Below are 27,451 nucleotides of genomic sequence, written 5' to 3'. Positions count from 1 at the left end.
ACTGGAAACTTTGGCTCAGGTTGCCAAAGCTGAACTCACAAAGGGCTTAACTGCCTCTGCATTGAAATCAAACGCGAGACACTCATTCCTTAATTTTTTTTTCTTCATATTTGTGTGATACCTTGCAAATTGAAAGTTTGTGTATTTCCTAAGGGGGCTCTTTAGAAAGCCAGTGGATACTGTGAACACAACATCCTTCCATGCACACTATTTACCCCTGGATTGCTTCAGGCTAATGTCTCAATAATTTTCACTCCTTTTTCTCAGGTCCTTCCCACAAAGGACTTGACTAATGATCCATGGACAAAATGAAGCATTTAAATTTATTCATTAATCATTCATCTCCAGCTCATTGAAAATGCTAAACTTCCACAAAATTAAGATTGAATATTGAAAAGTGATTGAGGGAGACAGCTCTCGGAGGAGACGAGAGAGCCGGGCATAAACAAAAGCGGCAAGAGGAGAGTGGTGTACTCCAGGATGCTGGCCAGACAGGGAGCTAGTACTACATTTAGGGTTACGAGGTACACTAACTGCTAGTTGAGGTCACCAAGCTTTAGCAGGTGTAATTAGATCTCGAGATGTGGAGGAGCGTAGAATTTCTGTCAACATGGCCTGTAATTATTCTCTTTTCCAATTAATGGTGACATAGATTAATTATCTGATGAGGCAAAGCCAATTGCAATCATTCACCCAGCTAAAATTAGATCATTCCTGACAGCAGCATGAAAGTCACCTGTTTCATTGTTATGGATTTGCTGCTGGTTAGAGAGGTGGGGAAGAGGGGGAAGGTACGGTTGGGGGTGGGGTGAGGTGGGGGGGGGCAGGGTGTGTGTGTGTGGAGTGAGTCGTGCTGGAGTGAGTTGTCTGGCACAGGTGAGGTTCCAATTACAACGCTATCTGAACTGCAGGCATCTTGCCGCTCAATCCGTTGGCGTCCGGGTTGGACTGTTTGTTTGCGCCGTCGCCGGTGGTAGTTGAGTCATCTGTCAGTGAGTGCAGGAAAGCCGAGAGGCGTTGAATTGCCTTTGACAACTCCTCCTGTTCAAATAAAAGGGGGGCAAATGGAATCAATGGGAGAAGGCTAATTAAGAAAAGCAGAGCTGGTGTTGCTGTTGAGGGAGAGAGAGAGAGAGAGAGAGAGAGAGAGAGCAAGCTGCGGCACAGACACACAAAGAGCGACACTGATATTCTGCTTTCATGACAAACCCACTCAGATGGTGCAGTGAGGTGTAGTCTGCAGCTTTTTTATTGTGTGAGGAGACAGCAAGAGAGAGAGAGAGTGAGAAAGGGAGGAAGAGCAAGAGAATGAACAACAGAAAGGACACAAAAACGCTCCTGGTGAACTGTGTGTGCAGGTTCAGTGCCCACTCTTGTTTTTTAAAAACCTCAGCAACCAGTTTTTCTATTAAACTGCCTTGCACTGTCAACCAGCTTGGGGATCTGACCAGCTCAGCCATGCAGAAATTCTCTGACTAACAATTATATCAGAAACAAGATCTTGGATTACGGCCCCACGGGACCAGCGCAGTGGGCGTCTCTTCCAATTATTACCGGCCATTCACAACTCTCCACTCTGCGCTCTGTTGTTAGTGAGTGTCAAATATTGGTCTCCCTGGTGTACACTTGCATAACAGGCAGGAAAAAAGTGAAGTGCCAGATTTGGCAGCCGTGCCGTGGTGTGGCGTGGCGTGGCACGAGGCACCCTCAACTCAACACCCTCAGCTGTTCTCCAGAGTTAACTTCATCTCAACAGCCTCCTCCCCACACATGATTTTCTTCCGGAGCACAGGAAGCAGATCCTGTGGAGGAGAGTTCTAATGTGTGGTGTGTGTGAGTGTGTCATAATGGTGCATCTCACTGGGGGGAGGAGAAATGCTGATAGGGGCTGAGTGCTCATCATGCTTTCCTAGGAAGGCCTTTTGAGAAAGGAACGCCAGCGCTTTGGCAAACAAAACTCATAGGATGCCTTTACTGATCGAGGAGGTGCAGGCTCAACACGTTTACTGATGGAGGAGGCACAGACTCAACACGTTTACTGATGGAGGAGGCGCAGGCTCAACACCACTCCCTTTACTGATGGAGGAGACGCAGGCTCAACGCCAATACGTTTACTGACGGAGGAGGTGCAGGCTCAACGCCAATACGTTTACTGATGGAGGAGGTGCAGGCTCAACACGCTTACTGATGGAGGAGGTGCAGGCTCAACACTCCGTTTACTGATGGAGGAGGCGCAGGCTAAATGCCACTCCCTGCAGTAACTGATACCGTGGATTATGACTCGCTTTTAAGGCTGTGAAAAGAGTGATTGACGTCTCACAAAAGCGTTTTAATCTCTTACATTTTTATCTTGCCATGTGTTGACCATGTGACTGATAGCACTGTGTGTGTGGCTACCTGCCACTATAACCGCAGGTGAAAGGCACTACATAGAAAAGGGATCTAGTGGTGACAAATACAACACAGCACAGGGTTGAAATATGTTCAGAAACTTTCAACATTCTGTATGTCAATCTCAGATCTCATACTTATTAATATACAGCCGCGGAAAAAATTAAGAGATCACTTCAAAATTATCAGTTTCTCTGGTTTTACTATTTATTGGTATGTGTTAAAGTAAAATGTAAATTTTAGTTTTATTCTATAACCTACTGGCAACATTCCTACCAAATTTCAAATAAAAATATTGTCATTTAGATCATTTATTTGCAGAAAAATGACAATTGGTCAAAATGTCTTCAGTTCTCGAATAATGCAAAGAAAACAAGCTCATATTCATTTTTAAACTACACAATACTAATGCTTTAACTTAGGAAGAGTTCAGAAATCAATATTTGGTGGAATAACCTTGATTTAAAATCACAACTTTCATGTGTCTTGGCATGCTCTCCACCAGTCTTTCACATTGCCGTTGGGTGACTTTATGCTACTCCTGGCGCAAGAATTCAAGCAGCTCGGCTTCTTTTCATGGCTTGTGACCATCCATCTTCCTCTTGATCACATTTCAGAGGTTTTTTTTATGGGATTCAGGTCTCGAAATTGGGCTGGCCATGACAGGGTCCTGATCTGGTGATACTCCATCCACACCTTTACTGGCCTGGCTGTGTGGCATGGAGCATTGCCCTGCTGGAAAAAACACTTCTCAGAGTTGGGGAACATTGTCAGAGCAAAAGGAAGCAAGTTTTTTTTCCGGGACAACGTTGTACTTTGCCTGGCTGAGGTTTGTAAAAGACCATAAGGATTGAACCAAAGCGGACTGGAGGGTCTCCTAGTTCGTCTTCTCTGATGAGTCCAATTTTCAGCTTTGCCCAACACATGGTCGTCTGATGGTTAGACGGAGACCTGGAGAGGCCTACAAGCCACAGAGTCTTGCACCTACTGTGAAATTGGAAAAAACCTCTGAAATGTGATCAAGAGGAAGATGGATGGTCACAAGCCATGAAAAGAAGCCGAGCTGCTTGAATTCTTGCGCCAGGAGTAGCATAAAGTCACCCAACGGCAATGTGAAAGACTGGTGGAGAGCATGCCAAGACACATGAAAGTTGTGATTTTAAATCAAGGTTATTCCACCAAATATTGATTTCTGAACTCTTCCTAAGTTAAAGCATTAGTATTGTGTAGTTTAAAAATGAATATGAGCTTGTTTTCTTTGCATTATTCGAGATCTGAAGACACTGCATCTTTTTTGCTATTTTGACCAATTGTCATTTTTCTGCAAATAAATGATCTAGATGACAATATTTTTATTTGAAATTTGGTAGGAATGTTGCCAGTAGGTTATAGAATAAAACTAAAATGTACATTTTACTTTAACACATACCAATAAATAGTAAAACCAGAGAAACTGATAATTTTGAAGTGGTCTCTTAATTTTTTCCGCGGCTGTATGTTGCAAGACTTTCATACATTCAGTCAATAATGATGTCATCTATGACATTACTGTAGACAAGCTAGCACTCAAAATTAGTGTCATTAGACACAAAATAAAAGCTGTTTTTGTAACACAGTAAAAGACTGTTGTACTGTTGTAATCAATATGGGGAACAATATATCCCAATTTTTTTTTAATTCTATATGGAATCTGTTGTAAGCAGTCTTGAAGTTGTCCTGGTGCTGCTCCAAAATGATTGGCCACTTTGCTGAAGATGATTGAAAGGGCTTATAAAAAAATCACTTCATCACTTATTAATCTTAATATTATATTTAAAATAGAAAACTAATCTTAACTTTATTTGAGGAGTTTAGTCTGAGAATAAAGCAACCATTAGTGAAAAATAATATGATCTCGTCTCAGTATGAGCTCATGCATTTTTAATTAATGTTACATTTTTAAGTGTTTAAGACGTTTTAAACAGTAATCAATGATTTTCTGTTAGACTAGGGTATACAAATGAGGTGACACAGGGCCCAAATCCCTTGGTCATCCATCATGGTAAAGATGCAAGAAGATCATTGCACTGCTGTTAGGCAAAAGTGTGTTGACTTGCACAAGTCAGGGAATGAAAACAAGAAGATATCCGCTCAACTTTAAATGCCCATATGGACAGTTAGGGCAACCATTAACCACTAAGTTATTTTTATTTTTTTAAAGCTATCATAAAACAGCATGGAAGAGGATGCAAGGTTATTTGGTCTGCTATCACAGTGAAGAGGATGGTCAGAGAAGTAAAAAATCTCCAAAGACCACAGTTTCAGAGTTTGGTAGCATCATGGGGTCACTGTGTCTCCAAATCCTCCATGAGACGTCACCTCCATGCTAACAAATGTCTGGAAGGTCGGCCAGAAAGAAGCTTTTCCTATCTTTTCATCACAGGCGCTTGGATTGGAAGTTTAACTGGGACAGGGTGCTGTGACTCCAAATGCTCCAGGTGGGCTTGGCATAAAAATAAAGATGGCTGTGTGTGTGTGTGTGGGTTTGGCATAGAAATAAAGATGGCTACAGAGAATAGCCCTTAACACCAAGTGTTAAATATAGTGGAGGATCAACAATGCTGTGAGGCTGTTTCTCCATCAACAGCCCTGATAGTATTTTTCACATAAATGGCATTATGTGTGAGTGTGTAGTGTGTGTTTGAGTGTGTATGTGTCTACTAATGTCTCTACACTATTGATGTGTATAAGCACGTTTGTGTGTGTGTGTGTGTGATGAGTGCAGATGTGTGTTGGTCTGTATTCCCAAATGTCTTTGTGTGTGTGTGTCTGTGGAGTATCTGAGTATGAGTGTACGTATGTGTGTGTATGCCCATTGCCATGTGTATGTGTGTGTGTGTGTGTGTGTGTGTGACTGTATGTACTGTAGCTGTGTGTGTGTCAGTAAGTGAGTGTGTGTGTGTGTGTGTGTCAGTAAGTGAGTGTGTGTGTGTGTGCTTGTGTGTGTGTGTCAGTAAGTGTGTGTGTGTGTGTCAGTAAGTGAGTGTGTGAGTGTGTGTGTGTGTGCTGCCCTGAGAGGATCTCTGACGGCACTGCTGCCTGCATGTCCTTCACACTCGGCGGATCTCTGAGAACTCCTCGCCTTCATGCTCCACTCGCCCGCCTGACTCCGTGCTCCATTCGCCCGCCTGACTCCGGCACAAGCTTGCTCTGACTACAGCACCAAAACAAGAGCGCCCACTCTGCAACGGCTCAGGGTGCGGCGGCCAATTACTCCACTGCTCTAATGCTACACTAATGTCTAATGCCACACAGCAAAATGGCTTCTGTTAAAACACGGTTCTGGTTTGGCTGTACTCACTTTAAAATTAAAGAGAGAACATGATTGACATTAAAGCAAAAAAAAAAAAAAATATTATAATAAAACAATTATAATCTAGGATGCTCATCCTGACTGACGAGTAAGACAGAATTCTAAAAAAACACACACTTCCCTTCTGAAGTAGAGGTGGATGACATGTTTAATAGTTTAGTAGCCAGAGTAGAGAACTGTACGAAGGACCTACCTCTGCCATACACTTCATTCTGTCAAGTTTAAATGCAAGAGTGGATGGGGCCAATGTTAACCACTGGATCTAAGTCGCTCACTAATCACTGAAAGTCCAGGTACTATTACACTGGTAACAGTGGTTGTACTTTGTGTTCCTATGATAAGGTAAATGTCCTGTGTCAGGATTAGCATGAGGTGTCCTGATATCAATTCATATTCTAATACATTTCAGTTCAGAATTAAGAAAACAGTGTGAAATGACCCTGTGTGAAAACTGCTCTCTTGGACTGTAACACATATCATATTAAGAATATAAAATGAAGTGTGTGCTACCCACTTTCTGAAATGGAGCTGGCATGGTGGATAACAACAGGCTGGAGTTCTTTGTGCTCTCCTGTTGAGTGGCTGCGGTGCCACAGGACGTGCTGTGCGAACATGAACGCGTGAGTGTAGCCCCTGACGCTAGGCTACATATGCTACGCTAGCCACCTGCTGAGTCGGTTCCGGCGGACAGCTCTCATCATAAAGATTCATCACTATCAGTGCGTCCGCTTCGACCTTATCTCAAGTCTCTGTTCCTACCAGCTCCTAACTCAGGAGGAGAGGACTCCCAGCTCTTGTGGAGCTGCAGTCAGTGTAGGCATATGTCTGCATGTGCTGTAAGGTCATACCTGTGCATTTGTAACAAAGTCACCATCAATAAACACGAAACAGGACATTCTCAGAGTCATGTCTTAAACATGATATATGTGCAAATTCTAGGAGATTTCTGCTCCATTGTGCACTCTAGGGTGATGATAAATGATGAGTTACCCACTAATCTGATCACCACTCAAAGATGACCTTACAGAGATCTAAAGTAAAGACTAATGCAAGATTCAGCAGGCCATCCAGTACCTCTCCCATGCCCCACTGCAAATCTCCCTCACACAAAGGGTGCTCTCGCTCCGTGCACTGGGGAAAGAAATGTTAGGTTTCACATACTGATATGCAGCCCTCATATACGTCTGCTGGCGAAGAGACCAGTTTATTAGTGAACTCCCACCACACACATCATTAATTTCCTCATTCACCGCTGTGAACAGCTAAGGAAGGTGTCTATAACGGCGGGGTGGTAGCAACAAAGCAACCCATGTCATTTGCCAATACCTATAACATCGGGCCTTTATAAAGCGTGTCCATTACATCTAGTAGTTTAGTGTTTATGTGGTGGTGTAATGTAAATCATGCAAACCCATGACACTGCACTGCATTGCCTGTGTGGGTGTACCTGTGTGTGATTGTTAGTGTTCCCTCCAAGAAACCAAAAAACACACAAATAAAAGTATCAGTGCAGCACTATTCCACAGATACACTACCTGCACGGTTGTTATTTTCTGGTTGTTGGCATTAGAGAGGCTCTGGAAATAGGCCAGTTCAGCTTGACTGTGGAGGCTGCGGTGGTTGAAGTATTTCACCATGGCTTTGTGCATCCTCTTCTGCAACAAAGAAAGCTGGGGGGGAGGTAAGAGAGAGAGTGTGAGAGAGAGCGAGAGAGAGAGAGAAAGGAGGAAGGGAGTGAGAGAGAAAGAGAGGAGAGAGAGAGAGAGGGGGAGAGAGAGAGGAGGAATTGGTAAGGCAGGAGAGGAAATTAATGGCAGTGTTCAAGAAGAATGATGGAGGGAAATAGAGAAAGCAGTCAATAGCCCATTCTGCAGTACACGGGCCTGACAGGAATTTCACAGTCTCTTGGTTTCTCTGCCCACCCATGTGCATTCATCAGAAACCAGTCACATCTGGCTGCCAGGATGGGGGGTTAATTTTCTCTAAATGCTTCAGCGGTTTTGTTCTAGCCGAGGCAAACTCTGTGACTGCAAAGCTGATGAGTAAAATATTTCTACTTCACCCAGTTTAACTTTATACCAATCCCCTCAAGACATATTTTACACATACACAAAGAAGTCATGAACCCCCCACCGAACGCAGAAATTATACCGAGTCCATTGGAGAGACATGCTGCTGCTCTTCTTTATTATTTGAGCAGTTTTTTGAGCGAATAAAGGGGAGCTGCTATACTGAGGGATGCCATTGCTGTGTCAACCCCATCTCTCCCTCTCTCTCTCTCTTCTTTTAAGCTTATCATTGCTTAGCAATGTGCTCTCCCGAGCATGAGAAAACTAAAGAGAATTAGCTCAGCCATCATCTGCTGAAGGGAGGAGAAAAGACAGGAATTTCGCTTATAGAACAAAGTGTTCCAGTGTCTGAAAAGCTTCCTGTTTTTATTTGATGTTGATTGTGATGCTGAAAAGATTAACATTTTGGAAAAAATGTAAGGTAATATGGAACCTAAAACAGCCTTTTTTCCATATTGATTCTGCTGTAAACATTACAACAACAAAAAAAAGCCACAGAGTATAATGTAGTATAGCTGATACAAAAACAATATGAAAGCCAACATGACACCCATCTTACATTAATACTAGCACTAAACAACAGCATAAAAAACTAGATAGTGCAACTTTCAGCCAAACCAGTCCACTTGTGTAGCCCTTTTACCACAGCAGATAGATTAGATGTCCTAAAATGTTTGATTAGGGGGACATATTCTTTGGTTGAGCGCCCAAATTGGATGCACTGGTGTCAGCCGCGGGATGCGGGCTGTAGGGTGCCGTGGGGAGAGGACACTGAGGATTACTGCCAGCAAGGGCCGAAAAGTTCACCACACAACAGACTGCCAAGGTTAACTTGATACTTCCTGTGGATTTCTTGAAATGTGTACAATGTAATCATATAAAGGAAAACTTACTTTGCTTTAAAAGGAATCTATGCAGCAGCTATGTTTGGCAACAGGTCTCATTTAAAGCATGTTTTGGTGGATCATTTTTCACTGTGTCTTTGTGACCTTCAGCCTCCTATGGATACGGTGGCTGTTATGGACAACCAGTCACCCGCATCTACTCAGACACACACAACAGCAGCATCTCCTCAGACACACACGACAACAGCATCTCCTCAGACACACACCCAACAATAGCATCTCCTCAGACACAACAACAGCATCTCTTCAGACACATACACAACAACAGCATCTCCTCAGACACACACCCAACAACAGCATCTCATCAGACACACACACGACAACAGCATCTCCTCAGACACACACCCAACAACAGCATCTCCTCAGACACGACAACAGCATCTCCTCAGACACACACCCAACAACAGCATCTCCTCAGACACAACAACAGCATCTCTTCAGACACATACACAACAACAGCATCTCCTCAGACACACACAAAACAACAGCATCTCCTCAGACACACACGACAACAGCATCTCCTCAGACACACACACAACAACAGCATCTCCTCAGACACACACCCAACAACAGCATCTCATCAGACACACACGACAACAGCATCTCCTCAGACACTCACACAACAACAGCATCTTCTCAGACACGACAACAGCATCTCCTCAGACACACACGACAACAGCATCTCCTTAGTCACACCCACGGCAACAGCATCTCCTCAGACACACACAACAGCAACATCTCCTCAGACACACACACAGCAACAGCATCTCCTCAGACACACACAACAACAGCATCTCCTCAGACACACACTACAACAGCATCTCCTCAGACACACACACAACAACAGCATCTTCTCAGACACACACACAACAACAGCATCTACTCAGACGCATACACAACAACAGGCTGTGAATTCCATTGCTGGCATCTGCACACAGTTTGTGCTGTGGCCTACTGCTGCGTGGGACGATCTGCGACAAACACGCCTTTGCTGAGGAGGCACCGCTTGTGTTTCCACATTAATGGAGCACTGATGTAGTTTGATGGATGGATGGATTCATCCACACCTCTCACCGGTCTCTTGACCTCCAGAGAATCTGCCCTCGCTTAAGAGCACGCTTATATTTACCCTAAAGAGGCAACCTGAAGAGCACCCTTATATTTACCCTAAAGAGTCCGCCTGAAGTCTGTGCTCAGGGTCACTTCAGAGCTCTGCATTCACAAGGAGAACCAGGTGCTGTACAGCCTCCAAAACAAACACTCCAGGTTTTAAAACAATAACAACCCAACAATATACATAGTTATTTCAAAACAATAACCATACAGATATCTAAACCCAAGGATATAGGATATGGACAGAAAACCAACCAAACCAAACCAAACACCAGCAAGAGTCTACCAGAAAAAAAAAAAACAGCTATAGATCTGTATAGACTGTCAAATTTTATAATACCAACATTCCCTAGTATGCACATTTTTTTTCCAAAGAAGAAAAGAAAGAACACCAAGTCAGTGAAAAATAAACAACAAACTCTTGGAGCTGAATACTGAGTAAAAGAAAATCAGGCTTTGATCATGAGCGTGGCAAATCCCGTCCACAGGATTTCAGTTTTGCATGCATTTCTCACTTGATAACATTCATGTAGTTAGATGAGGACTCACAGAAGTATTAGTCTTTTTTCTGAGGAAGCAAACAATGTGTTTTACTCCTTGCAAAGGCAGCGAGTACAAATAAAAGATTGCCATCTAATAGCAAAAACGTGTAGTTCTGGTATTCATTTTCTGATACGCCCACTGCATGAAAATGTTCCACATAAATCTTGCTCAGCTTAGCAATCAATCTTTTTTCCACCTTTTGCGCAAAATAAATAAAAAATCCCCTAACTTCCACATTTTATAGTGTTCCAAAGTGATGGACATGCTGACTCTGTGCGGCCATCTGCAGCTCTCTTCTCCCTCATACTCCCCCTGGTGAAAAAAATAAAGATCCACCCTATATAGCCCTACATTAGAGCGTGGCTGTCGCTCGCACTCCTCCACTAAACTTATCTCATCAAGATTAGATTACTGCGGCGCCCTGCATGCTGGCTGCCCAACTAAAACCAGTCACAAATTACAGTCCGTGCCGAGCGCAGCAGTTCGTGTCATCATGCATATACCTCTACCTCTCAGGCGTCACATCCCGGTGACATCTGCTCCCTATCTGCTCAGCAGCCCCTTTCTTCTGAGACGGAATACTGATTTGTGAATAATTACACAATTGGTTGGTGTGTAAACACAAAAACACACACACATACACACACACAGACCAGTTTAAGTGCAAAGACCCCCATCAGCAGAGGTAAATAAAGTGCATGCATAAAGTGGTATGCTTAAATCTCAGATCTGACCCTGTAAACCACCCCGAATGACCCACAGATTGCACCAGATTTTATTCATTTGTCCCGATATGCGGCTGAGGGTGGGTGTGACCATACATATACTGTATGTATGTATAAACTACATACTACATGTAAATTCTACACAACATCGTCATTCATATTCCATCATGCAGTCATAAATTAATTTAGTTTCACATGAACGGGTGTGAGTTTACCTGTTTACGTTCCTGGAATGACACTTCGGCTCGGTTCTTCTGGTCAAAAACCCACACAGCCTCTCGCTTGGCGATCATCAGGCCTTTCTGCAAGTCGCGGTACTCGTGCGCTATCCTCACATTCTCCTGTAGGGCCTCCCTTAGATCTGCCTACAAACAGACAAGCAGGGACTGTGAGAACAAGTTTTATCAAAGACACAGCTGTAGACACCAAGCTGAACCCCCAAGACTGTGGCATTAGTGTGCTTCAGACTACCATTAGCTCTGTGGACCAGATGAAACGCTAGTCTTCCTCAACCACACACTTAAAGCCCAATAGACTACAATGTGGGACACTAATTTGCTTTCGAAAGGTAACCTTGCATTGGGGTGTCGCTGTGTCAAAACAAAAAGACAAAGTAGTCTTAACGTAGTTCACACATACATGACCCCTTATGGGAGAAATTTCTAATGCTGATTTCCTCATCCCCAACGCCCTATGGATTTGTGCTGTAGTCCTGCACCTGTCTACCTGATCTGGCTTATGAACCAATCAGAAGGTCTAATTAGTGAGATAAAGTGTATTCGAGCTGGACAGTGCGACCTGTGGAAGAGGGAACCCTGCCTTGAGCCACTTCAAAGGCTGGTGCAGTCAGCATTAGTCTCCCCCATTTTACAAATTGCGGTGTGCATAATGACAGTATTTGGCTCATGAATATTCATGTACAGTCCAGTAGAATGTAGCTAATCACTGCACGCCAAACTATTTAAATGTCCAATTTATTACATGCACTCCTGTGTAAATCAACCCAGTATATAGTATGTGATATGTATGTATATGGGTTCTGGTTAAATCCCACTGAAGTCCAGGTATAGAACTGTATGCACTGCATATATTGAGAATATGCTGTGGTGGAGAGGCTGGAGTGTGTATAGATATTAGGGATGTGTTGAGAGAGACCCGGGTGGGGTACGGGAGCTGGAGACTGTGAGCAGGATATGGCCCAGTGTTCCGGTGAGAGGTAAGAGGGTTATGTGATTGAGTGCTGAAACACTGGTGGAGTATCTGGAAGAGTGGGGAGGTTTGGACATGTTTGGAACACATTGGCTTAAGGTCTGTGTTCAGCTGGATGGCAGGGATGCATCTTAAAAAAAGAATAAAATACAAAAATCCCCTCATGCTGTGAGTGATTCAAATTGAAATTGGTGTAGGTGTGTGTGTGTTGTTAGCATTGTCAAGATGTAAAAACAGCAAATATTTGAATGCATGGTTTATGTAAATGGTTCGTCTTTGAGAGGGGATATAGAGAACTGTTATTCATACATCTGCTGGCATGTGTACCTTTTAGCTTAAACCTTCGACTGAGGGAAGGAGGTGGTGTGCATGATGGGCATGACTGACAAAGAAAGTAAGTAACTGAGTGTCTGTTTTAGTGTCTGTGGCTGTGCCTGTTTTTGTGTGTCTGTATCTGTGTCTGTTTATGTGTCTGTTTATGTGTTTTTGTGTGTGTCTGTGTTTGTTAAGTACAAATGTGTGTAAGTGTGCGCTCATACACTCTCAGCATGAACTAGGGCACAGGACACAGCCAGACATTAATAATAATATATTATTCAGGAGAGCATGCAAATACATTATAATAAATAACTGTCTGTTTTCCTGCCTGCCCCTTCTCATCTGCAGACCGTCTCCAAGCCATCGGCGCTGTGACTGAATATCTGAACTGTACCTGTAGAAATAATGAAGTGTATCTCTGCAGTAAAACAGAACAGCACTAAACTGATGAGTTTAACCCAGCTGAAAGAACGGCTGTAAACATGACAAATGCCTGCTATTGATTTCAGCTTTAATTACTCCACGCAGCACTGACAAACCCCATCTGACGTGGTTGTGAAGTGGAAATGGAACAAATTACACTTCATTGCCCATAAGAAACTGATGGTGTCGGCAGTTTGCATTGTTTACTTTCTTCGCTCCGAACACACTGGCCCTGATCGCATTAGGGGACACTATTCGTGAGGAGACATGCCGGGCGATGAAGGTTAAATCAAGACTCTGGGGGACACGCCTGGCGTCAAGATGGTGGTCACCCAGAGATGGTGAATTTGGTGAATGGTGTCAACCAAGTGACCCTGGTGAATTATTAGCGATCAGTTGTTACCATGGAAGAGCAATGACTACAGAGAGTCATTTGAGCTATACTGCTATCCTCCTGAGATACGGTTAGACAGTGGCTCTGAATCACATGAAGGGAGCAGCACCATGGTCCTGGGTGTGATCCTGTAACAGTAAATAACGTACCTGTACATTGTTACGTCGAAAACAGTCTGCTAGAGCAAACCGATATGAAAATAATAAGATGCCTAAAAAAAATCATTCACAAAAAGAGGGGAATCATTGATGCGTCAGGTGCAATAATGAGGTATCTCTGACAGTTCTGTTGACAGTGCTTTGCCATCATTAAGAATCCTGTCAGACTACCATAATAAAGCCAGCACCTGTCAATACAGACGTATCTAATATGCCTGCTCGAGTGTGTGCAATTCCTGCACTACTGTTAGTTCCATCTACCATACACAGTAAAAAAATTAGTGAGTAAAGGCGGGCGGACGTCTTCTAATAAGCTTTATCAGACCTTATCTATCTTTTAAATAATATTCCTTTTAAAATAATCTTTGCTCTTCCATGTCTTTACCTTATTTTCAAGCTGAATTAATTTAAATTAATCAAATTAACAAAGGCCAGACAGAACTTGACAGAACGTATTGGTAGAACATGTGAGTGGAAGTTGATTTGAGTCAGGTTTGGTTCCCAGACTAAGTGTGAGTGTGCCCATTCTTAGATGATCACCCCTGCTTCAAGGTCTTTGTCTCTGAACATACAATCTGTTTTCATTCACTATATATATCCAAGCAGAGAGACAGCTTTGTCTATTCATGTGACGGGATCTATGAGGAGGAGACCACTCAGGTGTGTGTCTCTACACAGGCTACACATTCACAGGGGGTTGGAATATGCACAAGTACTGGAGGGAGAGGCCCATTTGCTAGCGATTAAAATGCTAATACCTGGGGACACTGGAGCTAAGGCACCCTAAGGAAAACACTGAAGCTTACTAAAGCTTAGAGGTTAAAGAGATGGTTAACCTGGTTACAGAATAAATAGTTTCAGGACAGTGATATACTGCTGTGCACCAGTGGTGGAAAGTTAATCTACTCAAATACTGTACTTCCACTCCGTTACATTTCAGAGGGAAATATTGTTCTACTCTGCTACATTTATTTGACAGCTTGGCTACTAGTAACTCTAAAGACACAATGGATAATATAAAAAGCTTTTCAATTACAACACAATGTTAAAGATTCAACCTTTTTGGCTTCTGACATCGTAAAAAAGCAGTGTGTAGCGGTGGTCACGTTTCAGATGTCTATTAGTAAACAGCTTTACAAAATAGAGAATTCTGCCTCTGAACTTCTCACATGATTTCAGTGAATGTTCAAATGATCTAATATCTCATCAAAAAAACAAAGTTCATCAAGTTCAATCATATTCCTGAATGCGGGTATTTCAAGTGAAGTGTTACTTGGCAACAACACAAGTCAATTTGGAAAAAAGGTGATCTACCCTGGTGGTCGCAACACAATAAATTAGGTCAATGTCTCACCTAATGTCTTGACATTATGCTGCTTGCTATATCCTACTTCATGCACACTGACTCCAGAATTCAATGACCAACCATTACAGTGGGTTGATACAGAGTGGCTGCACACTTTCCAGCAAGAAGCTCACACACAACACAGTCGGTTTCCCAAACACCGCCAGTCCTGTTGTTTTCCTTTCTTGATTAAGCTGCTTTTTGTCATTGCGGTTGTTGTTTCCTGCAGGAGAAGCTTCCAAAAGGCTCTCCGCATTGCTGACTTTTATCTGGCTAATGGCAGTCAGAGTCTATGAGGAAGACTTTTAATTCTCAAATTGTCTCGCGCCAACAACTTTTTTAGAATTGCTGCACCCGAGTGCATGGCGGATTAGGCTCCATTGCCTTTTCTTGTTTTGAACTAATGCATTCTTGATCACCGTTTAATGAAACTATATACCACATGGCGATTTCACATTAGATAAGCCATGTGAGACTCTCATCAGGCAGTGGGCTCAGGCTGGGGTGGCAATCCTGCCACTGAACCTCACAATAAAATGCCTTTCCCATTAAAATTGGACGGCGATAATTTCTAATGTGCATTTCATGCATTTACTACATATTATTATTTGTCATATAGGGATGGGCAAAGGGCACTGTGAGAGTAAATATCTGTTTGTGGGTTCAAATGTACTGAGACATGGAGTTGTTTAGATTATCATCATCAACAGCAAATTGGGCAATAAACTGGCCTGAGTCCAGCTTTAAAAAGCATATCAGTGTTAAAAAGCATATTACTCTCTTTACTTATGAGTCTAAACTTTTTTGTAGTTATACACCGAAAAATATATTAAATTTATGATTAGGTACCTCCCACAGCAGCCAAACCTCTCAAGGCCAAATGCAAGTACTCATACCCAACAACCTATCTGAAGTATTATAACAACAGTATGCACTACAACCATCGTACTGATACTTAACAATACTTAACAACAACAACTACAACTACTAAAGATGCCTTCATGAACATTTCACTAGGGTTGTCAAGTGGACTGTCTAATTATCTTAACATCACTGTCATTATACTATGGGATGCCACACGCTATCCAGGGTAAGGGGCGGTAGGGTTAGTGGGGTAACCCACATGGGAGTATGAACCCGGGGTAGGGTATGGGTAGGAATTAAGTACGGACCCAGAGGGTGAGGGAAGGGGTTAGGGGTGGGAGATCCCCCCAAGGTTACGAACCGGGATTAGGGTAAGGGTCACCCAAACATCTAGCAACAATAGTCTTCTTCACACGATACAGGTTCATTCACATGTCCCTAAGTAGTCTGCGAGCACCTTGAGTCGTAACCACAGGCTCACAAACTGCAAGCATCACAAATTCAATTTACCAGGCAAGACGGCCTTATCAGTTATCAGGTATTGATAGCTTTAACAATGAATTCTCTGAGCTCTTCAACCTGTCCTCTGTCACTCAACATACAATTGTACCAGCTGCCTAAACTTACTAATAGGTGCACTTCTATATGCTAGGTTTCACTTTCATCCTTGCCCATTTCAGATTGTCATTAAATTTGGCTAACATCTTGGTACATGGAGCAGTGTTGTAAGTATCATTATTTCGTCCATATAAGTCAGAAAGGGAGGTAACCGGGTTCCATCCTGCAGACTCACCACCAACAACCCTTTTAGATGCCCTTATAATTACCTCCATTGCCATGGTGACAGCCATTTAGATGCCCTTATATTTACCCCCATTGCCATAGTGAAAGCCAACAGTGAAATGGTGCATCCAGCCATGACGCCAATCTCCAAATGCTGCCTGGATGTGGTGTAGTTACTTGTGTTGAAGCACAATGGAATATCCTCAAAATATGCTTTAACTAACGGTGAAATCTTCAGAGATCTGAAAGACCCTTCCACAGACTGTGGAACCGATCCAAAGGCTGTAGCAAGGTCCAAAAATAATACACGCAGGTCTCTGCCTGCTGTCCTTGCTGCCTGAATTTGATGCTAAATCATGCTACTCTGTTTTAAACATCCAGAATAACCTGGGATTTCTGCTTTCTGCACAGAAATATCTATCAAGCAATTTGCCTTCAAACAGGATACCAACCTCATTGCTACCACACTAAACAAGATATTTCCTTCCACATTAAGAAGACTGATAAGTCAAAATTGGACCATGGTCACAGTGTTCTTCTCCTTCGGAATGAAAATACCACCTGCCCGATGCCACACACTTCACAAACTTCAACGGATCCAACCTGTCGACCTCCACCGAATGACTTGAGCTACTTCCTAACAGTAGAAGAGCCCCTTTCATCCAGGCCTTTTCCCTTCCCTCGTGGATCCTCAAACCTTCCGTTTCCTTCCTCAATCCACATTTACAAACCTGAAGAGCTTTTCCCATATCCCTCGAACCAGCCATAGCCTTCTGTGGCTAAGTTGGGTGAATCTACCTGGCTGTATTTGCTGTTGCTACAGGTTGCTAGCCCACAGCGGTCACTAGGTGCTTCAAACAGGTAATTTCAATACTTAAATACATTAACATGAATTAACTCCCCAACTGAATCCTTAAATATATACACATAACAATGAGAAAAGTTGTATATTGGCAGGTCATATAAAAAACACAAACTGACCTTAATTTCCAGCATGGCGGTATGTCTGTTCCTAAACAGGATTTCATGTCCCTCAGTGTTGTCTATGGTCCTCTCCTCGCAGCTGGTGATGTCCTGCTGTATGCTGGTCATGATCGTGAGGGCCCTCTCGTGCTTGTACTGAACGCCTTCACATATACTCCTAAAGGGGTCAGGGGTCATGAGCACAGATGAACACAACACAGGAGATCAAAAGTGAAACTATGAATTCATCCCCCCCTCTGCCTGTTCCCATTGCCTCCTGCAACCTAAACTAATCTTGATTCAAAACCAAAGATATGGTGCCGACAAGCTTGACAAAAAAAAAAAAGAAAAGAAGAAGAAGGTGCCAGAATCTTTCAAGGCAAATGATGTGAGAGGATGCATGACTATCTCTCCCAAATGTGAGTAGCTCTCATAATTGGACTTCTTGGATTAAGAGTCTGGTGAGGTAATATCACCAGATAACCAAGGCCCTACGTGAGCAGGGACACAGACAGAGACCCTTCTGATAGGAGTGCACAGATGGCAACAATTAAACATCAATTTATCCACTTAAAACTATCGGGTCACCCCAAATATTTTTTCCAGCAGCACAATGAACTCCAATTTAAAGCTATGTCACTGATCAGTAAAAGATCTTAACGCATTGTTGATGATGCTGGGAGTGTATCACTGGAATCCAACGCGGAGTGGCTTCACCAGAGAGTATTCATTGATATCACCTTAAATAAAGCCCGGAGCAATAGTGCCACTCACAAGTTGTTGTAAAAACATCTTGGCTTCATATATTGCAGAAAAATATTTTGATTTAAAAAGTAAAGAGAGCATCTTACTGTAACTCCTCAATAATGGTGGGCAGAACTTTGGCGGTCTCCTCCATCATGACTGATTCGTCTCTGTATTGTACAGATACTGATCGAAGCTCTCCAATCCTAGACTTAACATCCTCATATCTTCCAGAGACATTATTGTGCAATTCCTGTCAATACACACCACCAGTGTGATATTTCAATCAGGAGTGAGTCTGATCACATTTACAGTACATTGTAGACTACTGAAAGAAAGATTCCATCATTTTGACTTCTAAGAAAACTTTTGGGTTGCCAGACAATATGTGTCACCATATTTAATTAGAAAAGCTGTCCATGAGTTTCAGTACCTTGGTCTCTGTGATCATGAACATGGTGAGTACTATTGGAAAACCAAAAAGGTCTCTTCGACCATTACATCCTTTTACCTTCACTTCATTCAGACTTTGGAGTTTAGCAGTGCGCTTCTCTAGTAGTTCATTAGAGCAGTTCTGCTGTGCCGTCTGGATGTTTGCCACTTCACTCTTCAGGGTCTCCGTTTGCTAAAATCAAGAGCTACAGACTTTCAGGTTTATGACAAACACAAATTTGAGGGTTTGAAATTCTTTTCCGACATAAAACCCCAAACTTAACATTCTATTCACATTTGTAAGTAACTCAACACTGATAATAATATAATCAATACAAATGTAGTATTGCAAGAATAGCAAACTGTCACGTAATGCCATTGGTCAGTGCTCTATTCCACTCACAGAGCTGTTTGTGCTGTGCACCTCCTTGCCTCGCCATGACACCTCTGAGGTGGCACAAAAATTATGACCATCTGTTCCACGCTCATCAATGACAGCGGAGGTGCCTCTGATTCAAACAGTACAGTGCTATAGCCTTCACCAGTACATTACTATAGCCCTCACCTCTGTTTTGTCACTGTAAATCTTTCTCAGCTCCTTGACTTCCATCTCCAGAGTAGCTGTTGCAGAGGAGACTTTCTCAAACTCACTCTGGAAGTCCTCCATTTCCGTGTCTGTCTTCATCTTTTCCTCATTGAACTCCACTTTGGCCGTGAACATACTATTCTGACAGTGAATTTGAAATGGCAGAAATCACGGTGGTTTAGTTAGTCACCACTCCAGTGGTGTTACGACTAGAACAAGTGCTTAACAGAAAAAGACGACTGGGGTTACAATGCAAGCCTGAAGCTGCAGACTGTGCAAGTCTGTTGTCCTTGGTTTACCTTGAGGATGGCAACAGCTTTCATTTCAACCATGATCTTCTTTTTCAGGTTCTCAGTTACATTCTAAGGTATAAAAAATAACAATTACATAAAAAATCTGAAACAGACAGTACAATTTGTCAACATGTGTATGCTCAACATGCAGTGCTAAAGCTAAAGTTAAGAACTGTGCTCAAAAATATAAAAATATGTCACAGAAGAGGGCACACACACACAAAACATTTCATATTTGGCAACTAAAGCAGTCCTGCCCAAAGCATGATATAACAATTTGCTTTGCATTTCAGAATGTGATAAAAAAATATAATATTGTTGTCATTAGAAAAACATTAATGATAAATAAAATACATACAAATTCACTCTTTTTTGCTTAAGCATCAAAGTCAGGACATGATTAGATTAGATTAGACCAGACAACATCTGCCGAATTGCTGTTAACAAACTTGGCTGTTGTAAATCGTAGGCAACTAGACATGCATTTCAGTGAGAAAATGCGAGTGTGATTTCATCACAATACGAGAGGACTGTGATTATTCTTGCTCTATGCAAGCCACATGGATGTGAACGCTTCCACCTATGCAAAAATGCCTCATGTATGCGCAGCAGTTTGTCTGGACTTGTAATGCTATTGGGTGTGAAAATCAGTGAGATTTAGTATCATGTATGTGAGACGTAAGAAATGTTGAAAATCTGTGAGGGTCCCGGATAAAACCTGATGAGATTTGACAGGTATGCCAGACAGCAGGACATTTAAGTCAACCGAGCTGCAGCTGGTGATGAAAGTCTAATCGGTCCACTGGAAACATTTTCCACTAACTCAAATAATAAAGTTGGCCCTAACCTACACCCCTAAGCAGATGTTTTGATACAAACAAACAGGTCATGCTGACCCAATCACACAAATACTAATTGGAACTCCTGTAATTTGTTAAATTTGGTCCAGCCAATCCAGAGAAATTAGCAAAAGGCATCATCAACTTCACAGAAAATCAACCATGAACTTTCTGATATGTAGACTGAAATGAATGCATCGCAACCAATACATTTGTTAGATAAAAGATTAAAATTGTGCTTATGGATACTGAATGACATGAACTGAAATATGACACGTACAGGAGTCCTCCTCTATGTAATTGTGAAAGATATAGCTTTTTTAGATATCTTGCCTTCAGAGCTTTTAGCCCAAGGTCAGCAGTTTTGTTTCCACATTTTCACGCAAATTCAAGGATTTCCCTAGCCTGACGATGTCATACTCATGATTCTAGTCAGAATATGAGTCTGATACCGGACCTTTGGGCTGTGATTATGGGGCGTGTTTCAACGAACCAGGAAAGAAAATGCCTATTCGCTGAATTGGATACCTAGAACCAATCAGAGCAACGTAGTAGCCTATTACCATCTGATAGATTAAACTTTTACCTGATCCCTAGGAAGGACGGCAAAAACATCTTTTCAATGACAAATGCCTTAATCGCGTTTCTCTGTTCCTCTTTCAAAATGAATGCGCTGTCAATGTCTGTTGAGATATGCCTGCTCACGTTAATTAATTAGCATTAAGGCTACAAGCTACAGTTTATTTCGATGGGTTTTTTGTGTACACGTTAGCAATGATATAACAATAATGGTCTAGAGAACTTTAGTTAAGACAAACAATACTCTGTAACATTCGTGTTGCACATGCACAACTAACCGAGTCAATGTAGACATTAAAAAGTCGTGTAGATAGCTTAATTCACATAAAATATTCCCCACTAAGCACCCGAGACGCGGCCATCTTGGTCGGAGTTCGAATCTACCGGTTAATTCAACTCAAGCGTTGGTATCTGTCCATCAACGTATAAAGCCCGCCCTGCCAATTTGATTGGTCCGGTTTGATCCTACCGATGAAACTCTCTCCCAATTAACCCAGAGCCAGACCAAATCTCCCTGACAAAATTTTTTGTGGGCGGGGTTTGGGCTGGTATCCAGGCTAGGATTTCCCACAATATTTTCACAAAAATACATGGAATTTCTGTAATACATGTGACTGATTTTATTTAACTTGAAAACAATGCCATTTTAACCGCAATTTTTGAGGATTCCTGCAGAAAATCCAGTCACTTCTAGCTGAAACAATCAAAACAAACCTTTGCAAGATCCTGGATCGACTGGTTATCGATACTTTTCAAATTGTACATTGTGTTGATTTCCTGAAACAGGAACAAAATCTTTGGCCAATCAAGAAGCTCCGTTTTTACCCGGTGATTCAACATTTTTTCCAATCCTGGGAATAATTTAGGTCCTTGATGTGTAATTTGTAAAGCTTTCCCAAATCGTATTCTCTCATAATTCAGACTCATTCATGAGGAGTCCTTGCAGAGGTAAATCGCTTTACCAAACATTAGGCGATCAGGCTTTAGGAACACCGAAACTTTTCCTCTGCCAAACCGGATACATATACATATTCCCTTGACAAAACATACATGTATACGGGCCATTCTACCGAATTGGTGCAAAGTCAGGTCAGAAATATTTTGAATTTTTTTATGTTTTATTCCCAAAACTTTGTCCGTATGTATATTGTACCTTATAAAACAATTGGGTTCTAGCGTGTAATTTAGCTGTTTCTGATTGGACGAGAGACGTTCCATGCTATAGGTTATTCGTCAACATACCTACAGTTACGGGACTTTTCACAGCTAAAAATAAATCACTCCGCGATGAAACATTCGCATTAACCGTTAATTCAAAGTTTTTAAAATTCCAAACCAAGACGTTGACAATGGAACTATTTTTTGTTGCGGAGAAACAATGGCGAAATAAACCATTTTGAATCAATAACTTCGTGTTGAAATGTTAATTTGTTGACTGTAGAATTGTTTTATAAAAGCAATATAGCACTCGTGGGAGTGGGGTAGGTAAGGGATAATCCCACGGGTGTTGTTGCCTACGCCACTCGGCCTGGCGGCCTCGGTGGCTACGGCCGAACACCACCCGTGGGATTATCCCTTACCTACCCCACTCCCACTCGTGCTATATTGCTTAAATATCTAAAGTACACATATCTAGTAAAAGAACAGTCCATTTTTATATTGTATTTTCAGAATGTGTTGGAATGTTTTTCCTCTTCCAAAAATTGTCACTACCGAAACATCACATTTACTATAGTAAAAAAGTAGGTTTTCACAATGAAATCCGTAAAAATTAAATTTTTACCAAATTTTCAAGTTCAATTTATACAATTCATCAAAATCTAAGCGCAATATTTCTTTGTAAAATGCAAAATACTGATCATATTGATTCCAGAGTTGTTGATTGATGAAATTGAACATACATTAATCCAATCAGTATCATAACATCTTAGTTGATTACTCAATATACTTAATTTTTTTACAAAACATCCTGTGTTTCGGTAGTGCTGCACTGTTTCGGTAGTGACATCCAGTGTTTCGGTAGTGACCACACTGTTGGATGGATATTCATTTCTCTCCCAAAATCTTCCAAAAGGTGCTCTGGGCCGCCCTTTAGTCCACACAACACATTTATTTAAAAATGATGGGATTGAACTACTTACCATTTCATTTTGTCACTACCGAAATCATCAGGTCACTACCATATGTTTCGGTAGTGACTGTTTCGGTAGTGACAATTCTAGCTAACTTTAAGCATAAATAAAGAATTCTAGCAAGCACACGGCTTGTAAACAAATCTTTGAAGAGGTGTACACACACATACAAACATAAGATTTTGCATAAAACTCCAAAAGGTTTACTTAATTGAAGAAAACATGCGTTTCGGTAGTGACAATTCTTAAGGTTACACGTCGATTTTCAGACTTTGGAACACATTTATACAAAAACTATGGGATTTAGCTACTTACCATTCAACCATGAAGGACAGGGATGCAGTATCACTGCATGGTCAAAAATGCAGGGTCGTGGCTAAAACACAGGCTCAGCCAATGGACTAAAACTCTTGTGTTTCGGTAGTGACATGAAAACTAGGGACATGATTTTTTGAGTATAGTTAATTGATTTAAAAATTAAACACACAATAAATCTAAATATTCCAAGTTCTGTTTCAACCCAATCATAAAGATCTTTGAAATTAAATCATTGAAAAAAATCTAAAAAAATTGAAAAGTGTTATTTACAGGCATTGAAATTTTGATGTCAGGGTTTGGGACAGCTACTTCCCAATAGAAAGTACCCTATAAATGATGATTTTGTATATATTTAGCTTATCACTATCTCATTTAATGCATTGGGTTTATATAGACCATAACATTTTCTTAGTAAATATCTATGCCTAAATACCTAATTGTTTTGTAAATAGTTTTTATTGTTGAGGGACTGCATATTACACGAATTCGGTAGAATGGCCCATACACATTTATTGGCCTACAAAGGCATATTTATAGGTAATTTCACAGTATAATATTTTGGTGACAGATAGATTATAGAATGAGGATTGTTTTTACGGCCAAATTTGAAAAACGGTATGTCTTGACACTCTTGTTTCAAAAATGAAGGACAAATCTGTGGCATTGCAGTGGTCACGATTTGACACAAGGGTCAATATATATATTAATATTAATATTTATTGCTCTTAATAATTGTATATTTAGGCCCAATCCCATTTCTAATCTCCACCCCTACCCTTACCCCTACCCCTTGGCCCTCGCCTTTTCAAACGGAGCAATAACGTAGGTGTAGGCGTAGGGGTTGAAACGCCAGCCCTACGAATTGGGATATCCCTTCAACAATTACGTACGTCATCAGTACGCTGCGTCAGCTGTTACATAACCGGAGAGCGACAGCTGTCACTCACCAGACATAAACAAACATGGCGCCTGCAGCTGTTGTGGCCGCACTGGGGAAAATGCAACATTTCATCAAACAACTTTTAAAACCATGAATTACAAAGAAAATATTTGTGTGATGCTTTTCCTGCTGTTTCCGACATTTTTGAAGGGACTCACGCGATGTTTCTTCTTTAATGATCACGGGTTCGTAATGCATTGGGGGAAATCGTTCTCACCCCTCCATTTGAAGTGTGCCCTCGGAAAATCTCCGTTTGGAGGGGTGGAAAGCCCTTCCCCCAGCCCTACCTTTCTGTCTTAACGTGAATTGGGATAGCCCTACCCCTACACGTGAACGCGCAAAACGGAGGGGAAGGGGAAAGGCGAAGGGCTAAGGGGTGTAATGGGATACAGCCTTATAAACGTGATGAGTTATTCATTTAGCCAGTGGTATCATTTGCTGTAAGTATCCCCATAGCATGCTTATGCTACATTCCAAGAGTGGCTTTGTAACTTCTCTGATGCTGTAGCTAGGGTGGGTTAACCAACCCTTAGGGTCACTAACTACAAAACCAACACACTATGTCATGAATTCCCCCCCTGAGGTCGTGCTCTCTCTCCTGACCCTGTTCCTCTGCTCCTCTGTGAAGGTCTGCTGCTCCAGGTCCTTCAGCTGGGCCTTGGTGGAGCAGTGGAGTGCCATGACTGGGACCAGGTCTTCCTGGGCCTTGTCCCTCGCCTCCTCATTCTGGCCGATCTTCAGCAGGATGCGCCTCATGTCCACCTGCAGCTGCTTCATGGCAATTTCACTGTAGGCATACCATAGAGAGACGTATACGTGTGTCACACAGTGCTGTGATCTTGAATGGCATACCACAGAGAGACATATACACGTGTCACACAGTGATGTGATCTTGCATTATGAAGTAGTGTTCCTCATGTTATTAATATGTTGGATATGTCATTATATGAATGCTGATCTCTGGGGACCCTGAGCCCTAACAGTCATAAACACAATAATTCCCTTTTTGAAGAAAAATACAACAACTAGAGAGGCTTCAAACCTTTGGTTGATTTTTTTGGTGTAGTCTTCAATCTCTAGCTCTTGTTCCTTTGTTTCCTCCTGAAGAGCCATCAGTTCCCTAAGCCTTTTACTAAGATGGGCCTCTAACTCAGCCACTTTGGTATCACCTGCTTGCCTCTGAAACATTCCCAGATGAGTAGAACAGTCATTACCACCACATTATTCAATGCTACTGGTTCTACCAAATGGAGGTTGGGTATACAGTGTCAAATCTGAACAGAGGACTTTGCAGTCATACTAAATTATTTCAATACTGACAAACTAATGATTGTCATGATTGGACAGACATAGGCCACCTGGCCTCACAGAATAAAAAACATTAGTACATAAATCAGCAGTACACAACAACTGGATAGCAGCATATCACACCAACAACTTACATTATGTGATACAAAATAAGCACATAAAAGATTTGCCATGAATGCTAGGATATAGAGAGGATATAGAGAGGAGAAGGCTGATGTATTTTACTGTAGGATACATTGATGGCTCTGAGACCGTAGGAGCTGGGAATAGCCACACAAAAGAATGTGGTTTTCCTGCCCTCCAGAGGACACATGCAGTACCATTGTGTGCCCACATATTACCAAGCACACTGCCCATTCCCATTGTGTGCCCACACGTTACCACGCAAACTGCCAATCTCCTCTGATCGCTTTTTCAAAATCCTGATTGTAATCACCAACCTTAGTCCACATGACTTACGGTTTCACTAATTTCGTTTTGCAGGTCAGCTGTGTTTTTCTTGATGTGATACATTTTGGCACGTTCCTTCTCTATTTCTATTTTCAGCTCCTCAACCTAGGAGCAAACCAATAGGAAATAACATTAACAGGGATCGTGTTAATTTAGGACAGTGGTTCCCAAACTTTTCATGGCAGGCCCCAAATTGACAATGAAAATAAACACTAAACGGCAGTGTACTGTAAATACTGTACTTCGTTTTGGAGATTGACTTCCTGCTCGTCCAATTTTGGAATGTGCTGATACAATCTGTTGCACAAGTCGACCATTTCTGAAACGGCTTCCTCACTTTGTTTGACTTTGTTGCTGAGATCAACCCAGAAACACTGAAGCTCTGCATACTCCTCCCTGAAACAAAACCAAATGTTTGTATTTATTGTAGTGCTGTCAAACGATTAAAATATTTTATCGCGATTAATCGCATTTTTGTCATAGTTAACTCAAAATGAATCGCGATTCATTGTAATTGTATTAATCGCAAATTTGTATCTATTCTTAATGTCCCTTCAATCATTTTTTTTTTTTTAATGCTCTTATCAACTTGGAAAAGTGGATTGGCTTGCTTTATGCAATGTTTATTTTATTGAAAAACAACATTGCCAAACTAGGCGGTACAAAATAAAATTATAAAATGCACATTTCAGACAAACAAGGACTCAGCCTATAGTGCAGTTAAACCATGGCTTAATATTTTCTTTTTTTCAAGTTTGTTGTGAACATAGAAGTCAGGCCTCTTATTTCAAAAACAATGAACCGTAACAGTTAGGTTATAAAAGGTAAGCCTACTACTTCTGTGCTTTCAGCCAGCTGCCTGTTGACATTTTCAGACAACAGTGAAGCTCGCTTTTTTTGCACAACACAACTTTTAAAGGTAAACTGTCTATTCAGAAGCTTTTTATCATTCATTTCGCCGTATCGCGCTCATCATTCACTCAAACGTATTTGCGGCATTGGATTTCCCACAACTGCAATTGCGGGTCACAATTTTGTCTTATTAACGTAATATTTCTGCCAAAAACAATCTAGTAATTTTTGCATTATTTGAAACTGCAATTTTAACCTCGATTCCCAGAGTCCCAAACCAAATGTAGCCACTTTAGGCCGCACTAATCACAACAAGCCCTGGCAACATCCTGGTGGGATCACAATTTTTATAAGAAGAAATTGGGGGGCAGTGAGGTATCTTTCAATTGCTCTGGAAAAACTCCTCCTGAGTCTCGACAATGA

At 41.6% G+C, this 27,451-nt stretch overlaps 1 protein-coding gene across 1 annotated transcript in view; it reads right to left on the bottom strand.

Moving 5' to 3' along the window:
- Window positions 1-888: 888 nt before the first annotated feature.
- Window positions 889-27,451, bottom strand: part of ccdc178 (coiled-coil domain containing 178) — a gene marked incomplete at both ends in the record, with an annotated part of 34,897 nt that continues 8,334 nt past the window's right edge. Inside the window, 12 exons of the mRNA XM_080837571.1 lie at window positions 889-1,041; window positions 7,279-7,413; window positions 11,314-11,463; window positions 17,574-17,733; window positions 18,407-18,552; window positions 18,811-18,924; window positions 19,297-19,458; window positions 19,617-19,679; window positions 25,022-25,205; window positions 25,461-25,597; window positions 26,186-26,281; window positions 26,419-26,572. Of these exons, the coding sequence (XP_080693697.1) occupies window positions 889-1,041; window positions 7,279-7,413; window positions 11,314-11,463; window positions 17,574-17,733; window positions 18,407-18,552; window positions 18,811-18,924; window positions 19,297-19,458; window positions 19,617-19,679; window positions 25,022-25,205; window positions 25,461-25,597; window positions 26,186-26,281; window positions 26,419-26,572 (1,654 nt within the window). The remainder of the gene's footprint in view (window positions 1,042-7,278; window positions 7,414-11,313; window positions 11,464-17,573; window positions 17,734-18,406; window positions 18,553-18,810; window positions 18,925-19,296; window positions 19,459-19,616; window positions 19,680-25,021; window positions 25,206-25,460; window positions 25,598-26,185; window positions 26,282-26,418; window positions 26,573-27,451) is intronic.

This window comes from Sprattus sprattus, assembly GCF_963457725.1.
Source record: "Sprattus sprattus genome assembly, chromosome: 4".
NCBI classification, from domain to species: Eukaryota; Metazoa; Chordata; class Actinopteri; order Clupeiformes; family Clupeidae; genus Sprattus; species Sprattus sprattus.
The sequence above is the reverse complement of the archived record's forward strand: the minus strand, read 5'-3'. Positions and strand labels throughout refer to the sequence as shown.